General features: G+C 33.6%; 1 protein-coding gene across 31 annotated transcripts in view; it reads left to right on the top strand.

The window, feature by feature from the left end:
• The window catches only part of LOC145245781 (SMAD family member 4-like), a 474,109-nt gene that overhangs the window by 318,748 nt on the left and 133,547 nt on the right, over positions 1–21,814 (top strand). For all 31 annotated transcript variants that reach the window (XM_080107423.1, XM_080107427.1, XM_080107414.1 and 28 more), the window contains 2 exons: positions 5,463–5,492; positions 18,698–18,817. In XM_080107423.1, coding sequence (XP_079963549.1) covers positions 5,463–5,492; positions 18,698–18,817 — 150 coding nt within the window. The remainder of the gene's footprint in view (positions 1–5,462; positions 5,493–18,697; positions 18,818–21,814) is intronic.

Raw genomic sequence — 21,814 nt, 5'->3', positions numbered from 1 at the left:
CATTTTTGAATGTATATATCACACATTGGATAAGGCAGGTGTAGCATTTTTGGGGGAGAGTGCTGGGGCGGGGGATGTACTATGTTTTAGAACTAGATTATAATATCTCCGATTTACAAAAGGAGGCTGTCTCCATCTTTTATTTGAGCGATTTTTACAAAATTTGTGCTATTTCTTCCTCTCACGTGTTTGTTTGGCTTTATTGTATAAAGTGAAACTGAATCCAGAGCAAATGCATCTACTTGGCACGCAATTGTGCCAGGGACGTCCACAAAAAGCAATCAGCTTTGATTAATGTGAGGAACACCTTTCATATCAGACAATTGCTATTCATTTGGACACTCACCTTTTTGTGGAGAGCTGGTTTTCCCAAACATCTTGTGGAAACAAATAACAAATAGGGCAGAAAGCGTAAAGCTGAACTGGCTTGAAGTCAGAATTAACTGCGTGATTTAATTTCTCTATGGCATGATATTTGACCTCGTTAAATTAGAATACTTGAGAAAAGCAGACGTTTGTTTAGGCACCTGTGTTTTTTTAATCATTTAATTTGAACTTAGCATAGCGGTAACATGTCACGTTTTCTTTTACTTTTTTTCCGACTTCGCCTCAAGGCTTCGGGTTCGAGCCTACCCGCCTACTAACACTTTTATTCCTTTTTTTCACGTTCTTTTCCTCCTTTGCTGTTGCCTTATACCAATTTTTTTTTTCCTACACACACACACACACACACACACACACACACACACACACACACACACGCCTACAAACACCCGGGCAATGCCAGGCACTCCGCTAGTATATATATATATATATATATATATATATATATATATATATATATAGAAGGCAAAATGCCTGCATGTTTTTGTATGCCCAAGAAAGGCATTTTTCGCTGGGCTTCTACATTTATTTAGAAGCTTCCTTATATTTCCTAGATTATAATATCTCCGATTTGCAAACGGACGTCATCTCTACATTTATTTTGACCGACTTTTAAAAAATTCCCTCTATTCTGTCCTTTCGCGTGTTTGTTTGTCTTTTTCATATAAATAAAGTAAAACCAATTAAAGCAAAGTGGATTGCCTGGCTTTCCGGCCGGGACCTCCAGAAAAGCAATTCACTTTGATCAATATGGGGGGAAACTCTTTATATCAGACAATTGCTATTCATTTGGAGACGTCCCCCTTTTTAGGGGGGGAGCTGGTTTTCCCCAACATTGTGGGGAAGCAAAATACGGCAGAAAGCTGAAAGCTTAACTGGCCTAGGCCAATATTCATTTCTGCACCTGCATGATTCTTTATGTATTTGTGCAAGTCAACTTTTTGATTGAGATCGATAAATTTGAAAACTTTTCACTTCCCGTCGTGTCTTAGTGTAATGGTAAGATGTCAGCTTTTCTTTCACTTTCTTTTCCGCCTTCATGTCATGGGTTCGAGTCTGCCTGCCTACTACTTTTTTTTTTTTTTTTTTTGCTCCAAACACCCAGGCAACGCCGGGCACCTCCACTAGTTTATTATTAACATGCTTTTCTGAACTGAAAGAAAGATCCAGGGTATTCTCAATGATCATTTATGTAAAACAATAAGAAAAAATACCTCAAGTGTTTTCTAAAAGTTGACACTGTAACCTATATTATTCCTAATCTTTGTAAATGATCTACATGAAGCAATTGCTTGCAAGATGGGTGTGTTAATGATAACATGCTCTATTCTCAGCATGAGGCCAAGCGAATGTCCACATATCCAAAGCAATGATTGAACCCTTAGAAAATGACCACTGGTCTGTTGTAGAATAAGCCCCAAAATGGATGATCATATTTAATACTAGCAAGATAAAGCAGTTTTATTTTTCACAACTCTTTTTTAACCACCATTTGTCTTTATCAACAACACCCTTTCCAAGAGGCCAATATGCAACAGTATCATACTAGATCTATTACCTATTGAACAGATATTGTTAAGCAAGAAATAGAAATGAAATAAAATTCTGCCACATGTTGTGACTATTTAGAAACCAATCACTGAACAAGATAAAGCTGAACAATAATAGATAAAACTAAATAAAGTAATATTACTATTTTAGTGGAGAATACGAAATTGGTTGAGCTGAAATTTGCACAGGGATAGCGACACATGGTTATTGGCTAGTTGTAATCAATCTTTGAAGACCACTACTGCTTAAGACCGTCGTTAGTGTTGAATAGCAGAGAACTGGAGACAATTATAGAATCGGTAAAGAAGGCTCATTTACATGATTAGTCTGTGATTAAAATTTATAAGAATCCGTCAGCATTGCTGATTTGTTGCTGTAAGCTATCTTAGCTAATATATAGAAAGTTTGTTTAAATTGAGATGTTTTTTCATAGAGAGCTCTTTTTAAAACAAAACTGAACCAAATTAGCAACTAAGTTAATGAATAATCCAAGAAGTGGTATTAGTAAGGCTCCACAATGATACCCCACCTATGCAAATTTTTATCAGCGGATCATATCTCGTTATATACTATGTGTAGTGTTACAGAGGGTTCATACATAGCGGTTATACTCGTTAAACTTGTTTGTTTTATTTTAGTTCATGTTACATGTGTTCTTACATAAGTTGGGGTTCTACACTATTTGAACCAGTGTTCTTTGTTTGAGAAACTGTAATGTGTGTGTGTGTGTGTGTGTGTGTGTGAATAACGTAACTTTTGTTTGCTGTCTTTTCTTTTTCGCAGCTGCGTGTCCCTCGAGTTGACTTGCACCACTGTGCTTCTACCGATTCCCTATCTGTAAATCTTTTTCGTATTATAGTAATAATGTAACACTAAGTATGTTTCTTGATACAGTCGATCTGGAGACGCATTGCCAAATTTTTCGCTAGGCCTTCATTTTAACAGAGAAAGGAAAGGATACATGTGTGCTCTCTTTCTACCTTCAATAGCAACTTTGACATATGTTCTTGTCGATTCCCCAAGAACAACTGTAAACTCCTTTAAATCTCATTCCCAAATGTCATCTCGTAAATCTTGCCAAATGACGTTCTCATGAAATGAAGCCTCGTTGCAAGTGGCTGCACTTATTAAGCTTCCTGGCATGACAATGTAACCACTTTCTTGTTACTCGATTATCTGCAGTTGTGTTCGCAATGGTTTTGAACTCAGTAACTTTAAAACTAAAAAATGGGCCCCATTACTCAAATTTATATCTATGTACTAGCTAAAACCGCTGGTCTGTTAACATAATGTCTGATTATATGGCACTGTGTATATTTGCAAAATTGAAGAATTACAAATACTGACAATGCGAAAAAGGTGATTTTTTTTATTAAAAGGATTGAATATATTAAAAGTATATATGAAATAGAGGTAACATACAATATAGCCTTTGAATTAGATTTAAGATGAAGTTTCTTGCTTTTAGGAGATTGAGTACAAGGACGACTGGCTGCTTGCTGATTGATTGACATTTAATATCTTACAACTGTGTCGCTAGTCAATGCTGAGGAGAAACAACTTGTTTTTAAAAAAGCCCCTTTTTATTAAAGAAAGTCAGATCATCTGAACAATTTTTTGATAAACCCTTTAATTATTTGAGGACCGGAAAAAAATGCATGTGAAGAGAAACATTTCATTGTTTTTGTGTTCAAATTCTCTAGAGTGATACTGATGTGATATGGGGACATTGATTTGTAGCCTTAATCACAGAAATCTGATTTAAACAGACTGAGATTTTTGAAACTTTAATCTGAGGAATCCTGACAAATAGAAATTTAGATTTTTAAAAAAAAATTTTGATTTTAATATGTAAACCACAGAGTACAGAAGAATGATATGATGTGACAATTTAATAAAACTTTTCTTTTTAAAACTAGAAGTTTGTGATGTCAGTTTAGTCATTTGGTTTCACTCCTTTTACCATATCAATATATTTTAATTGATTTGAGTGTCTATTAGATTCTTGAATTGAACTGTAAGGTATAAGGTCTAACTAGTAGAATTCTCAAATATCTTACTCTAATTCTTCCAGTATTCACACTGTTGATTCTTCAGAGATTAAAAAATCTGACTTTGATTCCCAGCATTCTTAAGATAAAAATTCTGACTCTTTTTAAAACATCAGGCATGATTGTATGTCCAGGTCTATAGTACTTAGTAAAATTTCCAAGTGTTTCTTATTATAGACCCATAAGTATTCCAGCTAGTTATTTATGAAATTAATTTTATTATGAACTATTGCATATATGTATATGCTTACCACCTCCTCCCACCTAATGAACTCATCCATCAGATTCGCTGCTGTTAACCCAAAGACTATTTAAGTATTTATCCTCCATATTGTTATAGCATTCATTTGTAATTAAAACTTACCAATAGTATACTGGTCTCTTATTCTGTCCCAATTCATGAACCCATGGGTATTTCAGCTTATTACTTACAAAACTGATCTTGTGAACTTTTAACAAAGGCTATGAGTGATTAAAACAATTTTATGTATTTATTTTCTATTTTTTTATTTTTTATTTCATGTAATATTTCACAAAAAGGGTAAGACATGTATATGTGCAAATATTTATAAATATGTATTATTTATGACATATGTATATTATTTAACACATGAATTATTCAAAAAAGAAAACCCATTTTTATTCAGTATTTCCAGAAATATTAAATATACAAACCAAATTAAAATATATCAAAATGATTAAAAATACAAATCAAAGCCATTTCAGTAGCCATTGAGATTTTGAATTAAGCAAGCAATATTTTATTTCAATTCATTCATTTAAAATATTTTTCGAATGAAAATTAAAACTCTGATATAAATAAAAAATTATATATCATGATATTTATTGAAAATATTTTATTTAAAAAACAAATTATTTACCTTCCTTCCCACGAGGGCTAGATATGACAGTGTTGAACGTAACATTGAATGTGGCCATTTCATGGCCGCTAACAATTATCTATGAAAATTGCCTTTATCAGTCTGAGAATGGAACAGATACTATACTTTCATTGTAGACTAAAATGGTCAATAAAAAAATGTATTAAAAAATGCTGGATAAAAGGTATTTAAAAAAAGGTTTGATAGGCACTGCAGAAATTGATATATTTTTAAAAGATATTTTAACACTATTTTTGCAAATAAAACCGGTAACAAAATATTAAGTGGTTATTATATCTTGTATGGAATAACACAGAAGCAACACAAAACTGTCCATAATTTTCCTTGAAAAAAAGATGTTTTCCTGAAATATTGTTTCAAAATCAGTTAATATTTTGTTGCCATATTGTATGTGAAAATATGAATTAATATATCTTTCAAAATACGAAATAGGTCTTTACATTGGTTTTGAGAATGTTTCTTTCTGTATGGTGGGTATTTTCAGTAATGTAATGCATTTTGTTTTTTAGTTTTTAGCTTTTGCATTTGTTTTGTTTTTACAGAAATAAAAAAAATTGTTTTTATTTTATTGTAGACTTAACAGGACTTTCTTTACAACACACTGGTAAGTGTTGATATTTATTTTCTATATAACATTTTTTTTTTCTGGTTTTGTTTTTATCTAAGATTTTAGTAAATCGTTCAGATTTCTCTTTGAATTGACTGCAACTTGTTTAGATGGTAGACATGTTTATACAAAACTCAATAAAATTATCATGAAACATTCAGGAGACAATATAATAGGACAGTTTTAGAAGGGGGGCGGTCAACATGCAATATTATCTAGAGGCAATGGATACTCTTTGAAAGTGTGTCTACTTTATTGCTTAAGTTCCATGACAACGATTTCAAGCAGCATTAGAATAAGCAGAGAATGACTTATGTCTTTTCAGTTTTCCTCCTCCTTTTTCTACCAAAGCTCAAATCTCGTCTACTCTATTTCATCCAAAGCAAAACGAAGAAGGGGCCGATTTGTACCCTTTCTTTCTCTTGATATTAGTGATTCTACAGCCACTTAATATGATATCAGTTATTTACAAATGGTTGCCTGTCTGATCAAACTGTTTAACTTAGATGATCAATGAGATCAAGTGTTTTAACTATATATAGTTGTAAGCTGTTATGTGGCATACCATCATAAGTACTATATAGATATATATTTTTGTTCATGTGAATATCTGTTTTGTAGATATTTTGATTTCTAAAACTAAAAGAAGCTATCACAAATTAATAGAACCTCCAGAGTTTGTACAAAAACTTCAAAATTTAACTTATTTTCTATTATATAAAGACCAGTATGTGTGTTCAGCTAAAAGATATATCCATAATGATATATTTTCTGCTTCAGTATCATTCAAGATGGGTTTTAGTAAAAAAAATAAAAAATAATTGTAAAACTAGTAGGCCACCTGGCATTGCCCGGTTGTAAAATATATTTAAATATGACATTTTAATTCATGCAGATTTTCTATTTATCATTATTGAGCAAATTCTCTATTGTTTATTATATTGTATCCAATATATATATATATATATATATATATATATATATATACACACACACACATTGATTTAAAAAATTAAAACCAACTTTGGTGCCATCAACTGGAATCCAAACCAAAACATTCAGCACTTTGGCCTTTATCATTACCATCTAAGCTATTGCTAGAAAAATATAAAAAAAAAGTCAAAGAATTAAGTGATTTCAAGCTAAAAATGTATATGTATGCATGCTCAAAAGTTAGTCGATTTACTCCTGCAAAAATCAACTGTTTTCTTTTGTCTTGTTTTTTCAATTTTGACCCCTTAAGAATTTATTTTTATAGGCTAAAAAAACAAAACAAAATAAAACTCAAATCAAGTGTTCCGAGGTACTAATGCCCTATATATCAAATTTCATGTCTGTAGACCAAATATTCATGGAGGAGTTCAGTAGATGTTTCATACACACTGACAAGATTACTTGTATATGTATATAAACATGTCAGTGTGATAGAACACTTTCATCCTTAATTTTACGCAATTATGCACAATGTAGAAACTATGCATAAAAAGAATTAAGTGTAATAGTTAAATGAAACCAATAATTTAATAAGAAACCATAAAAAATGAATAATTAATGAATTTTTGTTTTTTAATGAATATGCAAATTAGTTAGCATTCATGAAATCACTCGCATATCCATGACGGAGTATAGGTTTTTAATAATTTTTAAATAGAAAAGGTATCTGGTCTCCGGGCTAAGATTGCAGTGTGGTTTCTGTTCTGATGCTACACTTGTGTTAATTTGTCTTTAGTCAATGGAAGGGAGCCCCTTCTATACTAAAGGAAATTTTATTTTTGCATACTTTGAAAGTGCCCATTTTGGAGAACTGGTTTACCGCCATATTAAAAACGACCTTGTGTCACATTTTGCCTTTGTGGAGAAGCAAATAAATACCAATATGTAAAGTAGGCTATTAATATCACTATCGGAGCAAGAAAAAAAAAAACAAAAAAAAACTTAACTTTGTAAGTATATAGATTAGAGTAAAAGCCTTTCCAAGTTAAAGTTTATGTAAAATTAAAATATAAATACATAAATTGACTAAAGAAATGCAAAAGAACAAACTATTTTTAAAAAATTAAGATAATTTAGAGAAATGAAATAAGAAGAATGAAGAAAAGATGTAAAATAATGGAAATATAAAATAGATTATTGAAGATCATATAAGAGTTTTATTTATTTTCACAACACAAGATATGAACAAATATAGGATCAATTGAATAATGTGATCTTCAGTGATGGACTGTCCTCAACACTGATTTTGGGTTCTACATCATATCAGCTCGGACAACAACTTGTATCTGACCCGGGAACTGTCAGACTGTCTTCTTTAAAAGTTCTATGCTAGACGCATCAACACTGCAAAAATTCATCCAAAAACCCTAAGCGGATCAGACAAATATGTTGAAACACTTTATAAGATTTTATTTTTTTATTTATAGAATGATAAGAAAACTTTTTGAAAATGTTAAAAAAGCTGTTCATTGTCAGTATAATATAGACCCTTCATCCTTGCATCACTTAATTTATTAAATAAAATAAAATTTATCTGAAAAAAAAAAAAAAAAAAAAAAAAGGTGAATATTTTATTTTTTTTTACATGGGATCACCACTTATCAAGGCCCGTAAGCCATTCGGGGATAAGGGTTATTTTGTGTACAATAATCAATGGGATAATATCGTAGTAATAGTTGGTATTGGAGATTTGATAAAGTGTCTTACTTAAGGGGGGGGGCGATTAATCAGGAATTTGTTTATGTTGGACTTGAAGACATCCAAGTTGTAGTCAGATTGGAAACAGGCAAACGGAAGAGAATTCCGCAGGCGTCCACTTCTCAGAAAAAAAGCTATGTTCATTATATTAAATATTTCCAAGGAAATGTTCAATTAAAAAAAAATTAATGATGAAAGTTACTTCAGTCTCAAGGATCGTTATCTTGAAGCAATAAACAATAAACTTTCAAAGTAAAACAATTGATTTTTCCTGATAGATTATCCGCTCATGAACTAGCAGCTAATAAGAAGTCAGATAATGAACTTTCCCATCTAAGCATAATGGAATATTCCAGCCTTCTTATAATATATCTCTTTAGTTTGTAGATAAATTGAATACTGATTACTAAATTCAATAAACTGTATATGTAATTTAAAAGGTTGGTTGTGTTTTTAAAATAGTAATATTTGTTTGCATAAAAAATTATGGCAAAAATACTTCATTTCAAGATTGCATAAAATGCTCAATTCTTTTGAAGTCAACTTTCTAAAGCAACAAATTGAAACACTAAATTGTGGCAATTTAATTTGTATATTTCAAATTTAACATTTTCACAACTTGTCATGGTGTTAAGTCTATTTTAACTGTCATTTTTAAATTAAAATACAGGAATTATATTTAAAACGCAGACAGATTATCTAATAGTTATATATATATATATATATATATATACACACACACACACAGTGGAAGAATAAGTGTTGCCTTAAAGAAAAATGCTACAGCTTTATTTAAAAACTTTCTTGAAGAAATTGAGGTATCTTGATTATGTAGTAGAGCTGACATTTATTCAATGTAGCCACCTTCAGCCTCAAGCATCACCTCGATACGGGTCCAGAACTGAGAGCATGCCTTTTCCACAAGTGTCGGTGGGAACTCAGGGAAATGGCAGCGATCAGGCTGGCTTTGGTGTTGTGGGAGGTCATGTTGGTGATGTTATCTACGTATGACTAAACAAGGTAGTTCAGTGGGTTCATGTATATAGAAGGTAAAATGCGTGTTTGTATGTCTGCTAAAAACTTTCGACACTCAACGAACACTGGTAAAATCGGTATTGTTAGGAAGATCGGACTCTTAGACGATAAATATCCAAAAATTGGCCAAAAGCATTAATTCTGTGCTGGTCAGTTGAACCGTTCTTTGCAAAGAGTGGTCAGTTCTTGCGTTGACATTTTTGCAAAATCATCATACACCCTGCAATAAATAAGCTTATTTTGAATGCCCGCGACATCATAAGTCGCGGTGGGCGCAATGGCTAAACCATTGGCTTGTTTTTCTTCATCTCCTTTTCCTGTTAGTGTTATAGGTTTGAGCCTGGCTACTGCGGCTAATTAATTTTTTTTTGCACTCACACAGGTACTCACTGCTGTTTTCACTTTTTTTTTCCTTTGCGTATTTGCTCGATTGAAACATTATATATATATATATATATATATATATATATATATATACTAGCAGGCTGCCCGGTGTTGCCCAGGGAATATTTCATTTTTGCCCCCATGCATGATGTCATATGTGACATCATAAATGACGCCATCTGCTATTATATCATACATGACGTATGCTATGACGTCATTGTGAACACAGGAATATGGATTTATTATATACCTCAAATTCAGCTTTTATAGGAAAATAAGCAAACACTTCCTGTGCAAATATAATACAAACAACACTCGGCTTGTCAAAATATCATTAAAAAAAAGTAATACAGTCTTATAGACAGGGAGTAACAGAGGACATGGGGAAGATTGGGGGGGAGGGACTAATCCAGACTACTGTCAGATATTCGTGCTTGCATAATCAAGAGCTTTGGTGTGAAATAAAATTTTAAACTTGTGAGCATAGATGGTAAAATTTAGTTTTTAAGTCTTTATATAAAGTTTTTGTTAACTGTAAGTCTCCAAATTTATACCAATGACACGGACATGCTTATTATTGTTAGAGTTAAAGTTAATGAGGCAGGGTCATTTATTAAAAACTACTTAAACGTGATTTAACTGCTGAAGTAATTTATGGAGAAGTACAAAGTTTAGCTTTCTTAAAACTTTTTCACGTTGTAAACCCATGCTTTTTCTTTTGTTGCAATAAAGAAAATTTTAATAGCTAAGAATTAATATCAATTATGAGCAATCAAATAAAGATTTTTTTTTTTTTTAATTTGTATTGTAGGTTGTAATTGTTTTTTTATGATAATGGTATTTTAATGGTTTTGTTGAAGAACTAGTCTGGATGCCTGGCGTTGCCCGGGTGTTTGGAGGTGTGTGTTGAGGCAAAAAGAAAAAAAAAAAAAAGGTGGTAGTAGGCAGACAGGCTCAAACCCATATTGTGAAGGCGGAAAAGAATGCGACCCCCCCCCCCAAAAAAAAAAAAAATATGACGTCTCTGCTGTTGCATCTATTGCTAAACTGGAAGTGAAATTAAGGCTAGTCAATCGAAAAGAGTGGATGACTTCCGAAAATATTGGCGAAAAAAGCGACCCCCTCCTTGAGGGTGAAGGAATTGATGTTTTTAGTCAATTTTTCGATATTTGTCGTCCAAAGGGTCGAGCTTCAAAACGATACTGATCTTGTGAAAATCCGTCTCGTATGTAGAAAATTTTAGGACGGCATACATACATTTAAACAGACAGATGAGATTTATATATTAACAATGATAGAAATAAAATAATGAATTTTCCAATACAACAAAAACATTAAGGATCTAATATATTTTATTTTGTTTTTTTAAGAGATGTCTAAAGAGCGCTAATAAATAATTATCACTAATAATAAATAAATAATTATCACTATAATAATAAACAGACTTTCATATTCTTATATATTAGAATTGTTGATCGACCAATGAATTTAAACTTGCTGGACTTTCTGAGCGATCCTAATATTTCGAACTAGATGTATCTACCCAACATTGCCCGAGATGCAGTAAAGCATTTTAATATTACCATATTTTTAAATTGGAAAAAATAAAATCATACTTGTATGGTAGATAACTCCTGTTAGATTCTTCAATTAGAAATGAGTTATTCATCTCCTCTATACTTCATATTTTCCATGATAATCGAAAGGAATATTTCCATATTACCAGTTGTCTGGACAGGACGGCATAATTTTTTTTCTTTCTTTTTTAAAAATAAACTGCAGCAGTTATGGTGCCAATATCATGGCGCAACAATAACGAATTAAGTGTCTAGTCAGAATAAGTTTGATATGTCAACTTAAATGCTATTCAGGTCCAACTTTTAAAATCTCTTAACTGATGTAAGCTGTATCAGTCAATAGTAAAATTTCAGCTTTGAGTAGTTTTTGCAGTTCTCTACAAGAATGTTATCATCTGCATAAGAGATTATAAGTAATTCAAGATTGTTCTTTTCTTACACTGATTACTTTCAAAGGTTGGAGATCAGTTCACAATTTCATTTACTTTTGGGAGAAAGGATTCTTAGCTCTTTCTATGGTTATTGCTATGAAAATGAATCATCTGTGTCGATGAAACAGACAATGTATTTGTACTCCTTTTCTGCTGATTTGATGCTTTGTATCGATAAGAACAATGGTGCCATTACCATCTGTGCAACTGTATTATATATACATATATATATATGTAAAATATATATTAACTAGAATGCACATTCTATCATTATACATTTTTTCTAGACATAAGCAAACAAAAAATAAATAAAAATTATCCCCTCCTCCAATCTGTTTATAACTTACAATATGAATGTTCACACACGCATATATCTTTCATCTTATAATAAAGTCAGTAGTTTGTTGATTTTTAGGGTACTTGTACAGTTTAATCAAGACATTAAAAAATGAAAATACCGAAAAAGGTTAAATTGTATGTACCCGTTATGGAATGAAGTTCTCCGAAAAAAAAAAAAAAAATCACTTTTTTTTTTTTTTTACAGCGAAAAAACTTATGATACTGAGCAAAAGGTTCAGTTTTAAGGAAGAAAAGCTAGTATTAAAGATGGAGAGGGGGTGTAGGCGCTTTAAATTGAGTTATCTCCCTGTGGCATGTTCTAAAAATCCAAACAAAAATTTAAAAAATTCAGAGATGTCTATCTTCAACATGCTGTCATAAAAGCGTGTTGTTCCGCTGTAAAAAAAATAAAACCCTACTCTATCAAATTAAGTGAAATTTTTTTCAGATCTTCAGTTCAAAACGGATACGTACAATATAACCTTTTTTCGATATTTTAATTTTTTGATTAAACTGTATAAGTGCCGATTTTAGTAATAGATTCCTTTGTTCTGCAAAAAGCAATATTTCATTTCAAATAGCCATTTTCTTTTGTTCAATGTTGGTCCATGTTATTAAGAAGAATAAAATGCAATTCTGGTTAATTCTTTCTAGAAATTTATCTCGATCAGAAATATTTTTGTACAACAACCATTTTTAAAAACTGAGGGAGTTAACTGTATTCATCCACTACAGACTATCCTTTGTTTGGAATAGAAAAATAATTTTTTTTGGTTGTGGGTTGTGATAGGAACAAATGTGATAGAAACTGTATTTAAAAAAAAAAAAAAAAAAAAAAAGGTTCATATTAAATAATGAGTTGAAAGCAAAAGAGATGATGAATATAGCAGGCTGCCCAGTATTTTCTGGTCGTAAAATATTCTTAAATATAATATTTTGATTTAAAAAAAACATTAAGAAAGTTATGTGCAGGGTTTGATCCTACAGACCATGTTATACAAAAAAAAAACAAAAAAACTTCAAGTCGTATAAAATTTTTTGCAGTTAATGAAAAAAAAAATGAAGAAATTTACGTGGAATTTGAACATACAGATCATGTCATGAAAAAAAACAAAACAACCTGCTATCAACTTACCCACAGAATTTTCACAGCCCATTGTTCTACCGTTGTTGCTAAGCGACGACATGGAAAAATGCTTTTACTGATGATAGATAAATTAAACTAATGGTTTCAATTATCGGTAATTATCGGGGGTATTCTGAGACAAAATTTAACTAAGATAACTCCCAGATTTATACACTAGAGTTCAGTAAATTTTAAAGAAAATCTGTTCAGCTGTTTCAGAGTCTATAAGCAATGAACTCACATACAGACACACACAAAGTTGCATTTATATAATTGTAGAGATTAAGACATTTATTTTCAAACATAACTCAATCCCAACACCAAAGAATATTTTAGTGAATATATTTTGTGATTAAAATATAGGGAATAATGAGCACTTGAGGTTTTGGTAATGTTGATGTATAGAATATTTCTGCTTACAGCCCCCAAATACATTTCTGATAAACAAAAGAAAATGCAGTAGAAAAAGATTAATGAATTCAGGTTCTCAACTGCTGTTTGTCAGGGCAACCAAAATGGAATTTTGAGCTCCAGTTTAGTGACATGAATAATGCATACTATTTTATATTGCATTAATAATAATTCATATTATACAATGTGTGCGCTTTTTTGTTTTGGAGGAGGGGGTGACTGGGAAGTGCTTGAACTGGACCAGCCCATCTTTGTGTCTCCATGTCTTTATCGTTTTGAATTGTGCATTTGTAGAATGGATGGCTGTTTGTTTTGCAAATGCTTCTTTATTTATTTATTTTTTTCTTTGAATAATTGTTTGTTTTCTTGGTTTGTCAATAGAATGTGCTATTTTTCTGAAGTCGTCATTCTTGCTGGCTACGTAACACAGAGCTGACTTGGATGGCACCAAAGATTGACTCTGCTCAGAAAATAGTTTGAAAAGGCAAAGGCCCATAATTCCAACTTCGTCTATAAATTATGTCTTCTCATCTATTATTGCAAACTCTGTTCTCAAATTTCATTTTATTGCCCCCCCCCCATTCTTTTTTAATTATAATGCTTGTTAAGCCTATTGCAAGAATGTTTGTTCCTTTCTATTTTTCTTAGATAATCTCAGTTTATTCCGCGTTACTCATTACATTGCTTTATACATTGTTTCTCCATCTATTTGGCCGTTACTCTGTCCATCTATTTTTTACCCGTTGCTCTTTCCGTCTATTATTTTTTACCCGTTGCTCTTTCCGTCTATTATTTTTTGGCCGTTGCTCTGTCCGTCTATTATTTTTTGGCCGTTGCTCTGTCCGTCTATTATTTTTTGGCCGTTGCTCTGTCTGGTAGGAAAAAAAAAATTCAATTTTATTTTAAATAAATAGCAATATTTATTAAATGCAATTTATACACTTCTGATCTAACTGTTAAATCTTAAATTATTATCGAGTGTTTCAAACAGTGAATTCCTTTTTATTACACATGTGTTCGACAGATGCTGAAAGCTGAAATTGAACACACAAATATCATTTTGATTTAACTCCAAACATCTCAAGTTATGCCAGGGATTACCACTCCCATGACATATAAGAGGAAGAAAAAGAAATAGCACAATTCAATAAACATAATCTTTTATATCATTTTCAGCCACAAGGATTTCAATACAGTAACTTTTAGTTAACAACTTTCGTATCAAAGCTAATTTAAAGATTTTGTGGTTAAAATGTAATACCGTACTTTGCTATAGTTTATTTCCATAGCATTAAATGTAATATATAGAAAAACAGCTATAGAAGAGCCAGGTACGTCCAAGGATGAAGTACTGTACTGTTGCCACATTTGGGCAGGAGCTGCTAGAAAGACCTTATCCTGACTTGACAGAGTTCAAAATAGACTTCGTAGCCTAGTGGGGATGCCCTTTTCTCTTGCCTGCAACCTCTTTCTCACAAAAGAGATGTTGCGAGCCTGTCTCTGCTTTATCGTTATTTTCATGGTAAGTGCTCATCTGAGCTCCAATGTATGGTCCCTCCTCGCCAAACATTCACGAGAAACACTATCAATAATTTCCCCCACTCTTTATCCGTGCCTAAACCTAAACGTAGATTCCATGAACAAAGCTTTTTTCTTAGAACTGCACACCTGTGGAGTTCTCTTCCATTTGCCTGCTTTCCGGCTGACTATAATATGGTTGTCTTCAAGTCCAACATAAACAAGTTCTTGATCAGCCGTTCCCCTTAAGTAATCCAATTTACCAAATTTCCACTACTAACAATTACTACGTCACTGTCCCATTGACCACTGTACACTTATTAACCCTTATCCTTGAGTGGCCTCTGGGCCTTGATAAGTGGGGATCCTTTGAAAAAAAAATGCTAGAAAAAATGTGATTGTAGGAGCATATATTTTCTAGTATATATAATAGCATAAAGAAATCAACTTCTCGAAAAAATGGTCATTCAGGCATAGTTTCCAATACTGCACTGAATCAAGATATTAAACATTTTTATGTGTAAGGGGTTGAATATCTATCAAATAGGGCTTTAATATGATGTCTAGCAGAGAAACCTTATGTTGTCCGGGATTGAGTGAAGATTGACAATCCCCCCCCCCTACTTTTATTGTCATCAAAATCAGTGAAATAACCCATTTTTCAATCAAATCGATTGATTCCCTACTCTAGTTAAGGATCCTGCTCCCTGCAGTGACCTAGTCCACAATACACGGTAGTCTACATTACACTGTAGAGAATCTGTTTTTATAAAATTATTTGTAAATAATGGCTTTGCTTGAATTTAAATTGCAAAAGTCAAGTATCATGGTTCAGTTGGTCCCTAAAAAGAAACATTTCGAAACCACCCCTGTCTTATAAAAGAATCTGCAGTTGATTTTATAGGCTTGGTCTTTCTGCTTGTGCATTGATAAAACTTCTCAAATGTATTTGTGATGTTAGATTGTATAAAAGTGTTAGCATCCAGTAACTTTCATGTCCGATTTAATAAAAATCAGACCAGCAGTTTCGGAGTCCATACGGAACAAACTCGCACACATACCCATGCAGACAAAGTTCCTTTTAAATACTACTAGAGATAATTAATTTAACTTCCCTCAACATTTTGCAACAAGTGAATTTTTTTTCTTTTTTAAATCTGTTATTTGTTATAAAGGTCGGATGCTGTTTGAGTATAGCGTTGAATAAGAAATAATGGGATTGTCAATTGGATTTTGAGAAGATTGGAAATAATAGGTGGGGAAAAAAAGCAATATTTGTTGACATTAGACTTGAAGACAGCAAACCTTTTATGTTTATGTTTCATTATATAAAATTGACAATGATGGTTCAGTCTTTCTTTTTTCAATAGCTTTTCATATATTTTCAAGAGAATTGTTTTTCTCTTAAAGAATTTTCAATATGATTGTGGGGGCGGGAGGTTGCAATTACATGGAAATCAGCTATCTGGCTTTGTTTCATTGTTCAACTTGGAGCAGTTTGATTGGCTTATGATTTTCAAAAGAAAAAGCTATGCACTCTTTTTGATGTGCGGTGTCAAAGAAATATACACAAATTGAATCATAATACAGATTCAGCAAATTGTATGTTTTTATATTTTCCTCTCCAGTAAATATTTTGTAATGTCTAAGCAGAAAACTTATCCACTCTTCATCTAACATAAAGAATTCTCTTGATGGATTTTCAAAGTCAGACCTAAATAGCATTTAAGTTAACAATCGAACTTTGTTGTTAAAGGTTATTGACAATGTAATAACATACTTCGCTACAATTTATTAAAAAAAAATATATTTTATTTGACTCCAATGACTGGTATTATGCACCCTTTTAATTTGACCGAAAAATTAAAATTTGGAAGGGGCATAACTCTTTTGAAATTAATGAATATAATAGGAGTCGTCTACCTAAAGTTTAAAAATGTGCAAACCGCTAAAGATTAAAAGCAAAGATAATTTTAGACAGATTTTGACGGTATAGTTTTATCAAATTGCGTGCACCTTTGCAATAATAGTTTTGTGTCTCCACTTGTAATCCAAACCCGGAAGATTATTTGAATGAAGCGTGGTGTTAAATAACCGTAGTGATTGTATTACACTGGTAGATAAATATAATGGCCTGTCTTTTTTAACACCATGTTCATTCTAAATTCAGGTTTTCCTTACAAGTGTAGACACAAAATCTCTGTTAGTGTTACAAGCAGGTCATAAAAATAGATTGTACAAACGGTTCAAACAAAGATCAGAAGCAATGCAGAGGAAGATTATCTAACATTTCATCCTCCCCCACACAACATACATTGCACTAACCTGCAACTAGACATTACAATAGTCTTTCTTCTCGTATCATATTTATCCTTCTTCCGTTTTCTCCCTCACATTCAAAGGATACAAAGACCAGGAAACTAGTGCATGAATTCGCATGAGTGTATATTAATGTATGTGTATATTAATGTGTGTGTATATTAATGTGTGTGTATATTAATGTGTGTGTATATTAATGTGTGTGTATATTAATGTATGTGTATATTAATGTATGTGTATATTAAATAATCAAATGTGGTTTCTTTTTTGTGTATTCACAAAATACTTTTTTCATACTTTGACTTGGTGTCAAATAGAAATATCTGCCGTAAAATTGTTCAAATATTTGTAGTGGCAACTTCACATCTTAATTTCTCTCTCTCACACACACAATGTAATCTTAAAGGGATTTTTGAATATAAGTCAATTTATATACAATTAGCTGAACCTACCCCTGCATTGTCCAGACTGCAGTTATTTTATTAAAAAAAGAAGTGTTTGTTTGTTTGTTTTTTTTTTCTTAGAAAAAATATTTTTTAGTTGACTTTTTATATTTTTTAAATAAAAATGAATTATTCCTCTTTACTAATTTAAAAAAAAAAAAATTTTTTTCTGATGTTAAAAATGTTTCATACTAGCAATCGGGTGTGCTGGACTATGTAAATATAAACAAAATGTTGCCAAGTACACTATTATATTGCCAATAAAATTATACAACAATACCAACTGAAAATGGTCTATGAAGAATCACATTTGATTTGTCAGTTTAAACATTACTTGGGCCTGACTATGAAAATCTGGCCAAATGAATTTATATATTACATAAAATGCAGTTGTAATGTAAAAAAAAAAAATTAAAATATGTATTCACCATTCTAATACCATTTTGAATTTTTCATTTATAACAAATGTAGTGTTTTCATTGGATAATCAACAGGGATGATTATCCAATGAAAATAAAACAGTGAATCTCACAAAGCATCTGTTTTGCAGAAAATATAGAGTTGGATAGTATATGTAATCAATGAACTTGATTGAAGATTTTTTTTGTTGTTTTTTTTTATGTAAATAAAAACACTTAATAATTTGCATAATTTACTGACTAGGTAGAATGAAATATTGTTAAATGCATATATGTAATGCTGTAACAGTCTAACTTTGAATCTGATTTTATATATTAGATGTGTGTGTAAACACATTTTTAAATTAAAATATCCATCTCTTAATATTCATTCAAGAGACTGCAAAGTAACGATAATATAAATTCATGACGTTCTAAGTACATTTGCCTTTAGTTCATTTAAAAAATTATTTTTTTCATGTTTGGTTTGTGTGTAATTTATTTTTTTTTTCTAAAAATTCTTTATTCAGCACCCAGTCGCCTGGTGAAAGATGAATATGGTCATGATGGTCAACTTAATGGAAGCGGTGCTGGTGAAGGTTCCCAAACAGTACAACACCCACCTCAAGATAATTTCGGGCTTATGCCAGGTTAGTTTCCGACCATTCTCTTTGATACCTCTCTTGCTCATTCAATGTACCCCTTACCAATTTCTCTCCCTCTTCTCCGTTTTTATGGTTGTATCTGCGGATTTCATATTCATTGTCTTCAAAATACCAGCATGCACTGTCGTTGTTGTTGTTGTTTGATGGTGGTCATGCTTTATATTATTAATGTTGTTTTTATTCAGTGTTTGAGAGCTTTCACTATCATGTCTATTTTTTAAACCTCTATCATTTCTTTGAAAGGTCCCCCTCCTCCTCTAGGTCTATACCCCTCCCAGTCTGGTTTACCTTTTCTCAAAACTGATTTCTCTCTCTTAATATCACTGCCTCTCAACATAATCTTCCCCAGTTACTTCAAAAAGACATCCTAGCTGATCTCTGCATCCAACTCAGTTCAGTTTAACTTTTTTTGGAAGTTATCAACTTACATATGTCTTTAATGTTATCTCTTTTCCCTAGTTTCTTTCAGTCATTCCTCTTATCTGCCCCATGACTTGTCTTCCCCCTTACTCAATTCTCCTGCTAACCCTTCAACTACCCCCTACCTACCCCTTTTAAATTCAATGCCTTTAATTACCCTTTCAAAATGTCACCCCTAGATTATCTTGTTTCAATTCTTCTCCTGCCTTTATTTAAAGTCATTAAACCAGCTCCTCAATATCACCTCCCTCTTACTTCCTGTCACTCCACTACCTCTTCATCTCAATATACCTTCTCAATTCACTGTTATTCTCTACCTTCCTTATGACTTGTTGTCCACCTTATTTTCCCCATGACTTGTCGTCCCCCATATCTGCCCCATGACTTGTCGTCCCCCATGTCTGCCCCATGACTTGTCGTCCCCCATGTCTGCCCCATGACTTGTCGTCCCCCATGTCTGTCCCATGACTTGTTGTCCCCCATGTCTGCCCCATGACTTGTCGTCCCCCATGTCTGCCCCATGACTTGTCGTCCCCCATGTCTGCCCCATGACTTGTCGTCCCCCATGTCTGCCCCATGACTTGTCGTCCCCCATGTCTGCCCCATGACTTGTCGTCCCCCATGTCTGCCCCATGACTTGTCGTCCCCCATGTCTGCCCCATGACTTGTCGTCCCCCATGTCTGCCCCATGACTTGTCGTCCCCCATGTCTGCCCCATGACTTGTCGTCCCCCATGTCTGCCCCATGACTTGTCGTCCCCCATGTCTGCCCCATGACTTGTCGTCCCCCATGTCTGCCCCATGACTTGTCGTCCCCCATGTCTGCCCCATGACTTGTCGTCCCCCATGTCTGCCCCATGACTTGTCGTCCCCCATGTCTGCCCCATGACTTGTCGTCCCCCATGTCTGCCCCATGACTTGTCGTCCCCCATGTCTGCCCCATGACTTGTCGTCCCCCATGTCTGCCCCATGACTTGTCGTCCCCCATGTCTGCCCCATGACTTGTCGTCCCCCATGTCTGCCCCATGACTTGTCGTCCCCCATGTCTGCCCCATGACTTGTCGTCCCCCATGTCTGCCCCATGACTTGTCGTCCCCCATGTCTGCCCCATGACTTGTCGTCCCCCATGTCTGCCCCATGACTTGTCGTCCCCCATGTCTGCCCCATGACTTGTCGTCCCCCATGTCTGCCCCATGACTTGTCGTCCCCCATGTCTGCCCCATGACTTGTCGTCCCCCATGTCTGCCCCATGACTTGTCGTCCCCCATGTCTGCCCCATGACTTGTCGTCCCCCATGTCTGCCCCATGACTTGTCGTCCCCCATGTCTGCCCCATGACTTGTCGTCCCCCATGTCTGCCCCATGACTTGTCGTCCCCCATGTCTGCCCCATGACTTGTCGTCCCCCATGTCTGCCCCATGACTTGTCGTCCCCCATGTCTGCCCCATGACTGGCCGTCCCCCATGTCTGCCCCATGACTGGCCGTCCCCCATGTCTGCCCCATGACTGGCCGTCCCCCATGTTTGCCCCATGACTGGCCGTCCCCCATGTCTGCCCCATGACTGGCCGTCCCCCATGTCTGCCCCATGACTGGCCGTCCCCCATGTCTGCCCCATGACTGGCCGTCCCCCATATCTACTCCATCACTCGCTGTTCCCACTTCTCACCTAACCTGGCATGCTGTCTTCCCTTCCTACCACCTTGCTAACTCTTTACCAACCCTCTTCTCCTACCCAGTACCCGCACTTCCCTTACACTTCTTGAATTCATGTCCCCTTTAGTTGCCTACCTCTTCTCAAATATCACCCTTTTAGTAGTGAATAAACTATATTAAAATTATTCATTTTGGACATACAACTTTTGGAAAATTTCTGAACCTCTAAATCACTGCTATATAAAAGAGTATACCATTTTTCATTAAATGGTATACTATTGGTGAATACTAATTCTCAGTATTATGAAAATATCCTTTGTACATCTTTTAAGCCTACCATCATTGATCTGTTTGGTAGCGTGGTTGAAATGAAAATAGAATGATCTGTTTTTTTGTTTTTTTTCACTCTGCATTCAAACTGGTTACTTGACAAACAAATTTATTATCATATATTGTGACTTCATGTTCGTATCCTATTATAAAGCTCAATTGCTCTATTGTTTTTTTTTATTTATTTACATCTGTCACAAAACATATCTTTGACACATACATTAGATAAAGTGTTTAAATGCCATAAAATAAAGACGCCCTCCCTCTCAAAAAATCTCTAACAGTGAAGAAAAATAAAGGAGGCGAGTTCCATAATTCTTATCAGCATGAACTCTAAAATCTTAACAGTTTAAATCTAGTTGGATCTATTATGTTCATAATGAAAATTTGTCAAAATGGATTGATGTGAGCAAGGCTAACACAAAGGCTCCTTTTTTATTGGCCGAAGCATCACCCAATTTTTTAATCTTTGAATGCCTATTAACAAACACATTAGCTAACTGTTATACTAACTGTTGTAAAATGTATAGACCTGTACTTTCCTCTTGCTTAATTAGCTATCAAATGAATTGTTTTATGA

The sequence above is a fragment of the Euprymna scolopes genome, chromosome 23 (genome assembly GCF_053919585.1).
Source record: "Euprymna scolopes isolate OS-2025 chromosome 23, ASM5391958v1, whole genome shotgun sequence".
Lineage (NCBI taxonomy): Eukaryota > Metazoa > Mollusca > Cephalopoda > Sepiida > Sepiolidae > Euprymna > Euprymna scolopes.
Note: the sequence above shows the minus strand (reverse complement) of the source record. Positions and strands in the feature narration are given on the sequence as shown.